Source organism: Lacerta agilis, chromosome 2, assembly GCF_009819535.1.
Source record: "Lacerta agilis isolate rLacAgi1 chromosome 2, rLacAgi1.pri, whole genome shotgun sequence".
Classification (NCBI taxonomy): domain Eukaryota; kingdom Metazoa; phylum Chordata; class Lepidosauria; order Squamata; family Lacertidae; genus Lacerta; species Lacerta agilis.
The window spans coordinates 77,694,962-77,711,708 of NC_046313.1; the positions used below are offsets into that span (position 1 = coordinate 77,694,962).

At 39.1% G+C, this 16,747-nt stretch overlaps 1 protein-coding gene across 26 annotated transcripts in view; it reads left to right on the top strand.

Moving 5' to 3' along the window:
- CACNA1D (calcium voltage-gated channel subunit alpha1 D) overlaps positions 1-16,747 on the top strand; it is a 184,382-nt gene that overhangs the window by 154,096 nt on the left and 13,539 nt on the right. For all 26 annotated transcript variants that reach the window (XM_033140918.1, XM_033140913.1, XM_033140914.1 and 23 more), the window contains 2 exons: positions 2,832-2,962; positions 15,604-15,717. In XM_033140918.1, the coding sequence (XP_032996809.1) occupies positions 2,832-2,962; positions 15,604-15,717 (245 nt within the window). The remainder of the gene's footprint in view (positions 1-2,831; positions 2,963-15,603; positions 15,718-16,747) is intronic.

The window sequence follows — 16,747 nt, forward strand, 5'->3', positions numbered from 1 at the left end:
GCCGTGCCTTCCTAAATTAAGCACATGGAGAGCATTTGTTGAGTGTGCATCTAGAGAATAAACCATAATACATTTTCCTCTACAGAGTGCAATTAAAGGTTCAGCTCCATTTCATTGCTGCTTTCAAAGTGAACATTGATTTTCCATTTGCATAGACAACAAAGTACAGTGAACTTGTCTAGAGAAAAAGAATAGATAATGCCACTAAAATGCAGGAAACAGAACGCTGCCAAGCAGTGTAGGAAGTCTTTCACAACTTTAGGCAAATTGCAGTGAAAAGGGAATAGACGTTTTTGCAACTATTCGTGCCTGTAAGTTGACACACAGGAAAATATACATGGAAATGTGATGTTTTATTAAAAACACAAGATATGAAAGCTGCCAAGTAAACAAAAGAAGACTTTAAAAAATTTGGTTAGTAGGTGAAGTATAAATACTCCTAAATAAATAAATAAAATTTATTTAATTTTTTTAATGTACTGCAAAGGTTCCAGGATTATAATGAAATACATTATATAAACCACGGGTTTTCCACAATGATAGGTCAGATTCCTGCATTCACTTAAGTTAAGTATTATCTCTCAAACAAAATGTTATAGCTAAAAAAATGCCAAATCCCTGGGTTGTTTTTTTTTTGTAAGTAGACTTAATAAAGGTATAATGAATCTAGCAAGATTAATCATTACTGACCGTAAACCCATTTCCTTAATTTACTCATAATTGCCAAGAGGTTTAAAATGTCAAATTACTTGCAAATCCTCAGGTTCAGTTTATCACTGATTAATTAACACAGCTAATATATGATGGAAACAGGAAGAAAAGTAACTTAAGTACAGATTCCTTTCTTTTACCCCAAGGTTTTATCTAAATTCCCCATTCTTTAACCTTCAGAGCCCACTGAAGCCCATCTGCCACCCTCCTGTCTTCTCCCCAGACTAGTTTTTCTGAAATTCGTTCCCTTGGGTTTTTCATTTACGTTGATTTCCACTCTGTTTAAAGTATGCTTACTTCTGCTCCACGGCTTTCCTTCACATATCTACTTAGGTTTGTCTTTCTCAAAAGTTTGGACAGATTTTGTACCCATGTCTGTCCATGAAATATATTGTGGGTATGTCCCTTTTGCACATAGCTTTTTAACTACATCCAGGAACTTGCAAACAAAGAAAGCTGCTTTGCAGATGTGAATTGTGTGTATGCCCACGTTTACACATGCATATATGGTACAACCCCAACCCACACTTATGGTACAGATAACTTACATTTTACGCTTATTTAACTTACGAGATTGCAGCTTTGGCTAACAAAAAAGCTTGTTGGTCTTCCCTCTCAGCTTTTAAGACTTGATCCTGAGTACTGAAACCCCTAAACTTACATTGTAATTAATGGACGTTTATAGACCATGTATCCTTTAATAAGGCATTTGTTACATGGTGAGAGCAGGCTCAATGATGCTATTTAAGAGTTGGAATGGAACAGACAGGGCTCCCAACCAAGCTACTTCAAATCTTTTTGTTTCTTGTTTTCTTTCATAAGATATCCTTTAACATCTTCTAACATAACACATACCATGCCAAATCCTATCATGCCTTACCTGTTCTGGTATATGGCCAATTTCGGGGTTTATTGTTTAAAGCTATCTATAATTGAATAATTTGGAATTGCAGATAATGTAAATGGATTAGTTTTGACACAGAGACCTCTTTTAAGTAAAAAATCCATAGTTGATAGACATAGGTAATTAAAACTGACATTTAAAAAATATATATTCCAGTGAAGTGCTGTGCGATTGTATACATCCTTATCTGGCATTAGGTCTCATTCAGTTCAGTTGGGTATCTACTTCTGAGTAGATATATATAGGATTGCACTACCCACGGCTTTCCCCCCCTCCTTCCTTAAACCAGTACAAAATACAAGGAAAAGAAACACAGTGTTCAGTTTTGGAACTGTTCTAATAAAAGGAAACTACTAAAAGATACTTCACTAAATTGCCAATAATAGCAAATATAGTCCGATAATTAACAATGTCTGCTCATCGTGCTTTGTCTTTTTTAAATAACCTAGCAGTATTAATACTGTCAGATAAATGTAAAAGCTAATGCATGCTGGAAAGCATCTGTAATAACACTTAGTCTTGATATGAACACTTCTCAATTTACCTGCCTTATTAATGATCTAAGGTAGAGTTATGTTCTATCTGTGCTGTTATTTTGGAACCAATTACTGCCAAAAGAGAGTATTAAATTCTCTCCTAAAAAACTACCAAACTGGACTCTCAGTAAGTCTCAAGGTTTGCCCCCAAACTCTGGTTTCTAATGCCTGATATATGAATATTGCCTGCTGGGTGTTCAGGGAGTGAGATAATTTATATGCCACTTTAATAGGTCAGACAGAAACAATAATAATTTGATATATTTGAATTCACTATGGTAATAATTTACTTGAAAGACAGCAAATATGAAAAGGCCCTCCTATTATAGTTTTTATAACACTCTGTTTCAAACTGATCAAAGTTTGCATTTTCAGAGTCATGTAGACATTTGCATTTTAAAAGATAATCTTACCTCTTTGAAGTTTAATAAATTAGCATCTTTTCCTTTCTTAGGAAATAGCTCACCTATCAACTGCTTCTACTGTCTAGTCTCGTTTGCCTGCTAAAACTGCTTTATGCTAGATTTAGTCTGCCTTTTTATCAGCAACAACAACACACACACAAAAAAACCTTGTGCCAATGGCACTGTCACATTTTTTCCTGATATGGATAAGAGTATATATTGGCTACTAATGAAATGTGCTGACTTGGGAGAGATCTGTCTGGTCTGTTCATTTAGATGATGAGGTAACCGTGGGGAAGTTCTATGCCACCTTCCTGATACAGGACTACTTTAGGAAATTCAAGAAACGGAAAGAACAAGGACTGGTGGGGAAACATCCCGCAAAGAATACCACAATTGCACTACAGGTGATTTTGTTTTCTACACTTTAACTAACCATGTTGCAAGTTTGTTGATAACAACAGGTAAATGACTGTGGGTGCCACAAGGACTGTATTTTATTGAGACATTTTGGGGTCTTCTGCCATTAAAAGGAGTAAACCATATTGTTCTGTATATTACAAGGTAAGTGTACAAAGCCTTTTTTTGTAAAAGAAGCAGCAACTGGTAGTAGAAGCTCTATAATGTTTTCAAGTAGAAATTGTAAAAGGGGGGGGGGGTTAAGCCACTATTGAAAATGCAGACTTTGGGTTGACTATTTTATTTCATACTACTCTGCACAAGCCCCCTCTTTCTCAGAATATCTTAAGATCTGAAAAGCAGAGAGTCAGAGGCGCACACTGTAAGTAGAGTGAAAGTGGTTTGAACATACTGTACATTATCTCCCCCTGAAAAAAAATGTCTCAAAATACAGTGAATCTATATTCAAAGCATTTGCAGTATGTGTTAGAATGCTTCATCTGGACAGCAATAACAGACTGAAAAAGCTGAGAGGGGGAGACACCCTATTCTGATTAGCACCACCATGCAATATGTTTAGGAATGAATAAATACAGTTGCCCAGGAACACTGGTGTGGGTGGGTGGATGTAAAAAGAAGCATTTTCATATCACTACAAGCAGGTGGGTGGCATATGAATATTAAGTGCTTATTAGAATCCCATTTCCGTTCAGCAGAGGATGGGGAAGTGAAAAGGGTTCTACTTGGAGCCTTATTTTCAGAGAATAGTTGATAATAACGTATGTTAAAGTCCATGTTGCATCAACGCTGGAGTGCTGGGGGACAAAGTACTCTGTGATTTTGTTTGTTTTGTAGAGTGCTTCTCTCTTGGAGCTAGTGAGAACCTTTTCAAGCCATTCTACTTTTTAACCCACAATCTCAAAAGATCAAACTTTCTCCCTAACAGTTTAAGCACTTTTAGACATAATACATAATACATACATGCCACTAGGCTAAACTTCACTATGTAAGTGGCAATCACACACACACACACACACACACACACACACACACACACACACACACACATACACACAGGCTTCTATGCATTAAGTTTGAGGTAGAAACTAGCAAGATATTATGAAGGTTTTCTCCAAGCCAAAAGAGCTAGAAAGGTGCAGTATACTGGGTCATATACATAGACCTGCTTCTGATGAATTTCTGTACCTTTGAATGTTTTGAATACCACATACTAAGCACAAATTGGCCTTTTCAATCTGCTCTGTGCCTCAAACCATTCACATGTTAAGACTAGAGGCATCATCAGCATTAGGGTGATTGCCCGAGGTCACCTCTCCTAAGAGCTGTTGATACTCAAACTCACATCAGTATCCAACTTACTCGTTCTAACAATGCAAGGAATTCCACTTGCACAACGGAACTTACCCTCCCTTTCCTTTCACATCTGTACTGGCAGGGTTTCCCCAGCCCTCCAGAGCAGATTTTGGGAAGGCACGGGGCACATGCAGGAGGAGAGGGTGGGAGGAGCTGCAATACACAGGAAGAAACGCTTATGCAGATGGAACGAGATAGTTGGATGACACTGTCAGTTACAGCATTGTCCATTAAGGTGTTCGGCAGATGAGCAATGCGCTTTGGAAAACCAGTTTCTTTTACTTTCTCTGGCTTGCTCTGCAGCAGCTTCACTGGGTACTCTTTTTTTGGTACTAATGTGAAAAAAACTTTAAATAACTGTTCCCTGGTATCTTTTCACTACCTTGGTCTTATCTCCTCCCATCTTATGCTCAGATATCATGTAAAAGCACACTAGCTTTTACGGAGAAGTTACGTTTTTGTTGCTACAACCTGTTTCCCGAATTCTTTCTATCCTTTCTGTGATGTGCTCACTCCACACCCTCCACTTAGTGCAACAGAGGAGCAAAATCAGGGTGCGTGCTTCAGAATGCTGGATGTCAGCTGAAGCATTTTCTGTGTGGATATATATTTGTGGTGGAGGAATGGGTTCTTCACTGTGATCATGATTTAGGGAGGTTTGCTGTTGCAGAGTTTGAGAACTACAGATCTCTCCTCCCACCCCTACCTTGGTCATGCTGTGATACAATAAGAGCTATTGGACCTGTAGGACCACATGGATGTTAAAATGTTATTTTGACGTAAATACCTTGAGTATTATTTTTTTCATGCAAATGTGAGTTAAATTGAAGATTTCATTGTGGATCTTAGGAAGAAGATTGATTGGATGACTGCAGTTTATCATTAACCCCACCCCAAGCTCTGTGGCTGATTGCCAAACTCTTCCAGTTTTAAAACAGCAATAGCTTCAATTACAGAAAACCTGAGATTTCAGATAGCAAAGTTCATATATAAAGATCTCATGTCATACTGAATATTCATATACCAAGGTCTTTGCTGGCTCTTACTCAGTTTCTTACTACCGTGAAGGAGTGTGCATAACCAAACTTGTTGTAACTGCTAAAAATGCATGGCACCCTGAAACATTTTATGTGTTATGAGTGTTAGTGTTTTTACTTAGTAGCCACGTTGACATGGCATGGTAAGCCCAGATACCATGGCCCCCTGCGTTAAACAAACCATTATCCATAGCTTAGTGTTAGGACTGTGGTTTGTCCCCCCCCCCCCAAAGAACACAATCTGTAGGCAAGATTTTATTTTATTCTTTTGATTACTTATCATGGTTTTTTGGAGCAAAACAAACCATGAGCTCTGTTAAGCCAGGGATTGTGGTTTGTTTCATCCATGTACCACACAGTCCAAATAGGCTCATTTGTAGTAAACCATGAACTACCAGGGTTCTAAAACACATAGGTACAGGAGGCCCCACACTTCCAACATTTACTGTCCAATTTACAGAGGACAACAGGAAAAATGGAGGGCAGAACTGGCCTGCTTGTCCCCATAGTTCCCCTCACATCTTTACTTAGCATGGTGTCAGAACGCCTGAAGAAGTCCCATTGCTGGATTTGAAAGTTTGTGTTTCATTCTGTACTGTTATTTCCCATGCATACAAACAATAATATTTGTGGAGCTCTTCTAAGTATTCTGTGCCTTTTAATGTTCGTGTGTTACAGTATTTCATTGATTATAAGAGATGCTTCAGTATGCTGCTGCTAGTGGTAAGCTTTATCAGCACTGGATCACCTGTTGTCTCTAGCAGCAGACTGATCAAGATCAGGGACATGAGTGGGTTGAAATGTCTGCTGCTCTTTATGGGAAGACCCAACATCAGAAACCGGGGGAAATCCCCAGAGCCATAAGGAGACCAAGCCACTGTCAACGGGGGCATGCCAAGAAATGCAGGTTGTTGTACTCAGAAGATATTAACAGACCAATAGGAAGACTGGGCATGAAGTGGAGGTGGATTTTCTCAACGAAGCTCTTTGAGAGGTGGGGAATCCCCAGAGCTGAAACTGGTTTGTGGTGAAGGGCCAGTCACTTCCCTGTTCTGTGAACTATAGTTGCAAAAAAACTTTTACATACATTGCAATAGCACATGCAAAACTACATGCCCGTCGATGGCATAAGGAAGTTTCAGGTAGTGTAGTTTCAAATAACAAAGTTCTGGAGAAAATATAACCATAATGACAACTGCAAAACGTAGATCAACTGTCAACAAAAATACAGTCACCCTCCAACTGGAACAGAATTACAGGGATAGGGTGGAGGTAACATACGTGTGTCTCCCACACCCTCATGTGTTGTTTTCCTGGCTTTCAGAACACATGAATAAGGCTTATGTTTAAGGCACTTCCTTACCCTTTGTCTTAACTCGGCAAGTTAAGCCATGGAGTCACTGTATGTTTGAGATCTTAGCCAGGATTAAGGGAACAAGCCATGGTCCATGTTTACCTATGGTTAAGCATTATGTCTAGACTAGGCCTTTATGGCTGCAACCATAGTTCAGTGTGTGAGAGAGAACTGAAAGTGGCTAAACCATCACACCCAACATCTTGCAGGCAGGAAGATGGGCAGGGCAGAGCTGCTATGCTCTTCCATCCTCCTACTCCCAAGTAGTATTTCAATACAACAACTCAACAGTAAGTATAGTTTTCTCCCTGATTTGGGGGCCTATCGGGAAAGGGAAGGCTATGGATCTTAAGGATCCGTACTTTCCTCTAACCCTCCCAGGGCATACCCCCTTTTGCGCCATACACGAGGGCAAGGGCCACAGGATTTTCTGTGATGGGGAGAAGAAGCATCCAACACAAGATCTCTGTCTCCAAGGTTGTGCCTCCTCCACCTTCTGTCAGGGAGATCTGATGCTTGTTATGGTCCCTGGAATGGCCTCCTCCAGACCAGGGGGTTGCAGGGCCAATAGCACAAGACATTTGAATAAAAGTTAGCTCCAATCACAGAGATCTCAAAAACTTTTAGAGTATCTATCATTTATCTTCAGTGTCAAGATAAGGGTTGAAACTTGATAAGGATTGAAAGCACTTGATGGCTATAGTTTCCTTTTTAGAAAATCAGTTGCAGCAAGCGCATGCTAAAATTAGTTTGGGTTGAATTATTTATTTGATGGAATCTTTTGTGAAGGGATTTTCATTTTCTGAATATAGATGAATTGCTCTCTGTAATTCAGTATTTATTGGTTCCTATATCGAGAAGTTGGTGATATTCTCTCTCTCTCTCTCTCTCTCTCACTCACTCACACACACACACACAATATTTGAGCTGTGAGGTAAAGTTTCTTAGTCAGATGAAAACTGTAATATCATGGAAATTTGCTAGTTGCAATACAAGAAGTCTAGACCTCTAAAAAATACTGCGATTCAAGCCACAACTTTTGTACAAAAGTTACATTTGTGGCCTGTTAAACCAAAAAATGTAACTACTGATCCATATGAAAACAATCTGTTTGATGCTGTGTGGATGAACCAATATGCGTCTCTGCCACTAAATGAAGTTTCATGTTTCTCTGAAGTACAATTAATACATGGTTTATAGTTGATAATATTAATCAAATTACAACTTCTTTAAAATCAACTATGCTATTACATTCTTTCTTGAAAGCACACTACAAAAATAAGGGGCAATATTCAACTAATTTTTACACAGAGTAGACCCATTGAAATGAATGAACATGGCTGAATTAGGTCCATTAATGTCACTGGGTCTAAGTAAAACATAGTTGAATTTTATAAGATTGGTATGTCTCATAGGGCAACATCCATACAATCACACCCTACCACAGGATCAATACAAACAAACCAGCAGTAAAACACGTACGGTTTTACCTCGTGTTGCGTTCGCTGCGGGTTGCGAATGTCACGGGTTACGAATGCGCCGAACCCGGAAGTAATAGAACGGATTACTTCCGGGTCGCACATGCGCAGACGTGTTGAATCGCGACCCGCGCATGCGCAGAAGCGGCACTGCGGGTTGCAGGCTGCTTGGGATGCAAACAGGGCTCCAGAACGGATCCCGTTCTCATCTAGAGGTACCACTGTACTTTAGAATACCAACTGGAAGGCCATGTGGAAATAAAGCCCAAGCATGTTCTTTAAGATTTAACCAATAGTTTTATATCCCACCTATGAGCAACAGCTCATAGGATAGGATAAAGTGGTAAGATCATCTAATTCACCATCTTGCCTTGGGATCTTCATTCCAGTTCTATTGCAATGTTTGAATGCTTTATCTAGAACCTAATGAACAAATAAAGTGAAAGTAGCCATGATAAATTTTCTTAGACCTGGTTCTTATGCTCGCTTAAAACACTCTTCTCATGGGTGTTGTGATGAAGTATTAATGTTTGTATATTCCCATCCCTAGACCACCCTAAGCCCCTTTGGGAGAAAGAATGGGATATAAATAATACTAAATAAATCTAATAATAAATCCTCACTTGTCATTCCCACTCATAAAATGAAATATGAACTGGGCCTTAGTGATTATTTCCCATAGTCTAACGCATAACTTTGACCTTTTCCTTGTTTCACCATTTCCAATCTCAATAAACAGCAGCAAAATCACTTAGTAGTACAGGAGCAGGGCTGCAGTTAACTGCCAATAATGATGGAAACTTAAAACTGATGCTCTACATTCATAGCAAAATAATTGTTTAGTGGAGCATGAGTGACTTTAATTATTTATGTCTAATACATAGTATAGAGGCTGCCCTTTCATTACATTTCCGCTGGAGAAGATATGTATGGATTATCTATACCTATGTGATTAGTCACTTAACGTTATATAAAACAGTATCTAATAGAAATGCTTCTCCCTGTATGTAAACTAGAAGCACTCACACACAGAGACACACACACACCGTTTTGTTTAACAAACCTGTGCTATTTTTGTGAAATGTTTATAACCCTCAGTTAACTACTGTAATCACAATAAACATGCAGCGATGGAAATTTAGAAAAGATTATCAATGGCTATCAGATGCAGATGGGGGGTTTGTACGTCACTGCTTCAACTTCATTGGTGTGCCATGTTTATAATGGGCTCACATCAAAGCTCAGCTGAACATCGCCGGGAATTGACAGTAGATCACAGAGCCCTTTGTACAGGAAGAGTGAAGGGAACGCAGTTTCAGGGGGGTTGAAATAGGATGGGATCTACGAAGATAAATGGTTCTGAGGATTGCAGGCTCGACTACTATGTTTCTTACATTCACTGCTACAGCGTAGGTGCCCTGTAGCTTTTTTTTTTTTTTTGCATGGCTTTTGGATGTTCTGTATGCTTTTCTAATCAAATGTGTATTGCATTTTATTTTATTAGGCACGGATTATTTGTAAAGTAAAATTATCAGAATAAGTATGCAGTGAAGTATTTCCTTCACTGTAAACCAATGCAGGTAAGTGACACCTGAAAGTTAGCAGCAGCGGTTTCAGAACCATGGTAAAATTGTATTAGACTCCATGGTATTTACAAACCTTTCAACATTTCGGATGACTTGTTTGGGCTTATATTTCTTATCTACTTTGTTCTAGGCAGTTTCATAGAGAATAGTATAAATAGTCAACCAGTGCAACATTTTGCTCAATAGTTATACTAATAAGAGGCATTGAATATTGCTTACATGACCTGTTAATGACTCTGTGGATTTTATTAATATAATGAAAGAAGCTTTTCTAAAGGCATACCTATGTAATAATAGAACATATATAAAAGTTCAGATATAAAATAAAAATACATAATCTTTTTCATTTTTATTTATAGATTAGAATTTCTTTAGGAATGTGATAAATTTCTATAGAACATAGAAGAGGAATTGTATGGGAAAGCACTGCAATTTATGTTTGATTATAAGGGCTTTGTGTGTATGTGCAACAGCTTTTTTTGCAAGCATATTAAGAAACATTTCCTCCTTAAATCTAAAATATTACCTCCAAACCGAATGGAGAGAGAACGTGTTGATATTTATTAAACCTATCCTAATTCCAAAGCCAGTACATATTTTCTCATATTTAGGATTCGTTATGATTATTGTTTGCATTATATTTTTAAACCCATGTAAAGGTCTTTGCGTGCTTACTTCTTAATGACAAATGTGGCAATGTGACATCGTATTAACTATTGAAGCATTCCTTGATATCATGTGATTGCAGTTTTTTTAAAACTACAACAGATGTGTGCATGTGTGTCTATTTCATTTTTTGCTTTTTCAAAGGGAAGTTATTTGTGTTTTCAGATATTAGGTACCATACAGTGTGGGTGTATTGATTAATGCCTTCTTGAAAAATTACCTACGCTTTCCCTTCTAAAGAACAACTGCAGTGAATTATATCAATTTGAGATTATACTCTTGTGTGTTATGGAACAATCTACTGAAGAAACAGCCCCCAATGCAATTAGGTAATTGAGGCCACTCTGCAATAATTAGTCCTTGGTAGTCAAAGTTCCTCAGTCTAGGATTACTTAGTCCCATCATTTAGGATTTATTTAAGATTTTAAAGTAAATTTCCTTGGGTTTCTCATCTGACCACTGAGTCTTGGACTGCTTTCTAGTGATCATTGGTACAAAACCTGCACAGTGGACTTTTATTTTGAAGTTTTGATCTAGCCACACTGTACTTTATTCCTGACCATCCATCACCCCACCCATCCTAGCAGAATGAAAACAGTTTTAAACGCTGGTGGTGAGCTGGTAACATAATCTGCTATATCACTGTTAGACTTTAATATTGGTAAGGGGTCAACAAAGTCAAAATGAAGTGTGCTTTTAAAAAGTATCTCTGGGGACACACAAAACTGAACTATAGGCCAGGGAGTCCCAAAGTCTTTTCCTGTTCCCACCCCACCCTAGGCTTTAAGGATCATGTTTCATAGGTCTGTGGCATACAATAAATTAATACCCTGACAGCCAGAAGTACCTGAGAGACAGGCAGAACACAATATGCAAGACTATAAAAAGGAAAGTGCATAGACCACGGAATTATTTATGACTGTTCCTATTGAATTGTTCAGATGAAGCACTGTAATTTATGGAGTCCCTATGCATTATTACTTAGAAACAAGCCTTATTGAGTTCAGTGGGATTTGCTCTGAAATAAGCAGATATATGCTTGCAGATATGGTACAGTAGTCTTCGACCCAAACTTACATTTGAAGACCCATTTCTTAATTTTTGTTACCATATTTGTATGGTGACTACTATTGCACCCTTCATCTGAGTAATGGGTCCCAAACTTATATAAGTTTATTTAATATAATATAAGCCTTTCATTTAGACTTCCTCAAATATATGCTTCTTTCAAGTTACTTGTCTGAGCATTTGACGTAGGCTGAGAACCACTGGATTAAACCACTGTTTTCTTTGAGAGGTACTTGTAAGGTTGTGGATATTGGGCTGTTCATTCTTTTTCATCCTGTACATGTTACACCGACTAATCTAGCAGGTTTTTACCATGTCAGCTAGAGCTAAGGAAACATTTCAGGATGGGAACTAGCATTGAACATAATGAAGTTATTTGGTGATAATTACTCGTTTTATCGGGTGACTGACTCTGCAACATGGTTTATTACCACTTGCACAAGGGGCTTGAGGCAAAGCCATAGGGAGTGTATCTCTCAGCTGCACCAGTTTTGATAAAACTGGCCGCCTCTAAATAAAAGGTTGAATTGAGGGGTGGGGGAACAAATGGTGACTAAAATAATCCTGAAGCTGGGATATGGATCCAGAGAGCAAATCTTGGCTATCCAGTGGCTCTGAAAGCTCTTGGTGGAATGGAACTCTGGGTTAACCCTTGAAGCATTTTTGGAAGCCAAGAACCATACAACTAGCCTGGAGAAATTGGGCAGTTCAAGGGAAGACATTACAGCTTTTGAGAGGCATTCTAGTTGGATATTGGCTAAGGGTTTTCCCCTTTTGATTCCCATTTGTGGTGTTGCTGTTGTCAAAGAGTCTCTGGAAACAAATTATTGCCACAAACCAACATCTGCTTAACAAGAGGACTGATGGCAATTTTATACTACCCAAGAAATATAGAGCTTTGGACCAAATAAATAGCTCACTGGAAAAATATACCTTTAATGAGTTATATTCAACAATGTTTTTACTCAAGAGTATAACCAGTGGAATTATTGAACATTACCAGGTAGTGCCCAGCACTGCTTGGTAATTATTAGAATTTTAATTTTTTAAAAAAGTTTTTAAGCAGATACAGTGGTACGTTGGTTCTCAAACGTAATCCAGTCCATAAGTCCATTCGACTTCCGAAACCTTCAAAAACCAAGACACAGCTTCCGATTGGCGCAGGCACCCCGGAAACAAAAGTCAACAGCTGCATCAGATGTTCGGCTTCCAAAAACCATTCGAAAACTGGAACATTTCCTTCAGGGTTTTCAGCATCCGGGAGCCGAAATGTTCCTGTACCAAGGCGTTAGAGAACTAAGGTTCCACTGTGGTGTAATTTGTGAGTTTGGACCTGTCATGCCAAAAATTGGGTGAAGTTGAAAGTGGATCACTGTCATGGACAGGCTGGATGCAGAGGAGTGGTGGGAGAAACCAGCTGGGGAATTCCCAGGAGAAGAGGATGGTAGGACAACAATGAGTGGTCAGAGGGAGGAGGAGGAGCAGACTGGCAGGAGGAGATGTCAGAAGCTGAACAGGGGTTAGTGAGCAGGAACGGGCTGTGGCAGAGAACAGTCCAGAAGCAGAGGGAGGTCAAGAAGCAAAGTGAAGGCAGGCTGATGAAGAAGCCTGGAAAACTCTCCTTCCTGCTGTTACTAGCTCCCCACCTCCCTGATATCCCAGAACAAACAGATAAATGAAGTGGGCAGAGCAAGAGAGACCAGACGAATGAGTCTTAGGCTGCTGGGGAAGGAACTGAGGAGGAGCCTTAGAGAGCAGTGGGAAGGCAGGGACTTTCAGTCCTTGCAACTGGCTCATTGGGGCAAGAGTTGGAAAGAGTTGCTGTGATCACCAGGCCTGCACTGGTTTGGTTCCTTTGAATAAAGAGTTAACTTCAGTGACACTGGGTGTTTTATGGCTGACCTGCTCCTGACTCTGGTAGAACTCCTGACAATCACCATCAGAATTGCAGGCAAATTTGTTAATGTAAATAAATAGGATTTTTCATATGTACCAACCACATTTGTGTTCCATAAATGAAGGAATGGATAAAAAATGTTAAGAAAGTAATGGTGATAGGCCAGATCTTGGGGCAGGGGGGATCTTTCCTGCAATTTAATATTATTGGTTAGGGGAGATAAATCAAAACCCCATACTACATTGGTCACCTCATATTGCTATAATTAGATGTCAACCTTTGATGTTAAATCAGATTATATTAATGTTATAATTTGAATAGTCCTATAATTTTTTTTATGTAAGGCTATGTAAAGGTCTGACTGGGAAGATGTTGTTCTGTGCCAGGGGTCAGCAGACTTTTTCAGCAGGGGGCCGGTCCACTGTCCCTCAGACCTTGTGGGAGGCAGGACTATATTTTGAAAAAATAATAATGAACGAATTCCTATGCCCCACAAATAACCCAGAGATGCATTTTAAATAAAAGGACACATTCTACTCATGTAAAAACACGCTGATTCCTGGACCGTCCACAGGCCAGATTTAGAAGGCGATTGGGCCGAATCCGGCCCCCGGGCCTTAGTTTGGGGACCCCTGTTCTATGCATATTAGCATAAAGCTAAAGCTTTGATTTTTTGTAAAGACAAAAACAACCTGGTAGGTCAGTCTATGCAACCACATGACTTTCTTGGTACCAAGTGTGATATTGGGTTGCTTGATGGTGTGTTTGATCCCCTTTTGTTGTGAAAGAATCATACATTATGCCGATTTTATTCATCTATCATTGCCTCATGCTCTTCCTTTTAAGATTATTGCCGGTAATTCCTCCCCCAATCTTGTTAGGAAACTTCCAGTGATTCCTTAAAGAGATGCAAAACTTGTGGAAGATTCTGTGGTTCGTAGTCCAATCACTCACATGAATTTTAGAACAAAGAGGCTCTCTTATTTCCATCCGTGAACTACTTCTAGGCTGCATCAACATAAGTATAGTGTCCAGATCAAGGGAAGTAATAGTACCTACACCACTCTATTCTGCCTTAGTCAGGCCACACTTTGAATACTGTGTCCAATTCTGGGCACCACAATTTAAGAAGGACGCTAACAAGCTGGAACATGTGCAGAGGACGGCAACCAAGATGAACAAGGGTCTGGAAACTTAAGCCTTATGAGGAGTGCTTGAAGGAGCTGGGTATGTTTAGCCTGGAAAAGAGGAAACGAAGAAGATATGATAGCCGGCTTCAAATGACTTAAGGGCTGTCTCATGGAGGAGGGAGCATGTTGTTTTCTCCTGCTCTGGAGGGTAGGACTCGACCAATGGCTTCAAGTTGCAATAAAGGTGATTTCGACTAAACATTTGAAAATACTTTGACAGTAAGAGATGTTGGGCACTGGAATAGACTCCCACAAGAGGTGGTGGATTCTTCTTTCCTTGGAGGTTTATAAACAGGTTGGATGGGCATCTGTCGTGGATGCTTTAGCTGAGATTCCTGCATTGCAGGGGGTTGGACTAGATGACCCTTGGGGTTCCTTCCAACTCTAAGATTCTACGTCTCATAAGAACAAATGAGATCACTGTGTCTGATGCTGGGTTTTTTAATCTATATCTGATACCTGAATAGGCATAGGAATGCATACCTGTCCTGTGTAGAATTAAAAATTCATGATTTTCTGTGGGAAGTGCTATTTCTCAACTAACAGTTAGTTGAGATTAACGTCTTCAGTACATATAGCTTCAAGCTCTTTCAAGACTGGTCTCATTCTGGTCAGTAGTACTAATGGTTTACAAGTGTTGTGGCATAGTGTTTGTTGTGGCTCTCACACTAACACATATGGTAGAGATTTTTGTCCATAGTTGGATTTCTTGGTATATTTACAAACCATGCAAGCAATGCTTGGTCCCTAAGTCTGGTAAATTCGTAAATATCTCTACTAGGAAGCAGGACCATGTGCTTGGAAGCATTTGCATATTCCTCGACTGAAATATATAGGTTAAAGGGGCTTAGAAACCAATCTGAAGTCAACAAAAGCAAGCATTGTGCCAATCGAAGGATATAGCAAAAACTCTTCACATCAGTCCCTTAACTGTGATGAATCGGAAAGAGAAAAGTTAATTATTTTTTAATGCACAGTGATTATGTTTTACCCATTTAGGCGGGACTAAGGACGCTTCATGATATTGGACCTGAAATTCGGCGTGCTATATCTTGTGATTTGCAAGAAGATGAACCTGAGCAAAATCACCATGAGGAAGAGGAAGTATATAAAGTAAATGGACATATAACGAATTGGTTGGCTCGAACTTGTGAAATTTACAAAATTATGCTGCCATCCTATACATGCTTGCTTTGAAGTCCTGTTGAACTCAGCAGGTTGTACTTCTGAGTAAACATATATAGACTGATAGTAATCATTTTTGTTCAACACTGCAATATTTTTTCAAGGGGTTCAGTGCATTCTATTTATGCCTCAGTTGTTTTACTATAGACTGTCTTATGTGAAGCAATGTGCAGTGCATAATTTCCTTACATTATGAGCAGGTAAGGTCTATTGAAGTCAGTGAAATTTCCCTATGTGTAATATCTGGGCAAGATGTGCTTACTGCACTACAGGAAACAGCCACACATCCAAGGCAGTGCAGAAAAGGTACATCAAAATGGGGGGGGGAGTCAAGAAGGCATTAATACTTTTAATAATCATGATTTTAAATTAAATTTTAAGTTATTTTCTATAGTCATGTCACCTGACATGATTTTCACATGAAGAGTTTGGATTAAACTAAAGTTCTCTAGAACACATAAAACTGCCAAGTCAATAAAGTGATTGTAAATAAAAGCTGCTTGGTGAACTCCCATCTTTCAATGGAATAAAGCAGGGATGTAATGGCACAACTAGCAAACAGTTAATTTTGGAAGTTGGATGTTGTCATACAACATAGATCATTTCTATAGTTCACAAGTGCAAGGGTTGTGGACTGCATTCTTCCCAGAAATGTGTGGCCAGGACCACTGTAGAATGATAACAGCATTTGCAATATCAACCCCAGAAATCTCCTATAGTTACATGTACTTGATTATTGGAGATTCAGTAAATATAAGAATATCATGCTTTTGACAAACAGGACATAGCCATCAACTTCATGCTTAGTCTGTGAGTTTCCAATAGCATACGAAAGCCTAGGGAGAAAGCTGGACTGATCAAAGATGGCCACTAACTTGAGATTAGAGTTGCCATTGACAGCAGGAATGGGGAATGTTAAGACTTTGGAGGCAGACACATCACCAGATGTTTTCTTCTG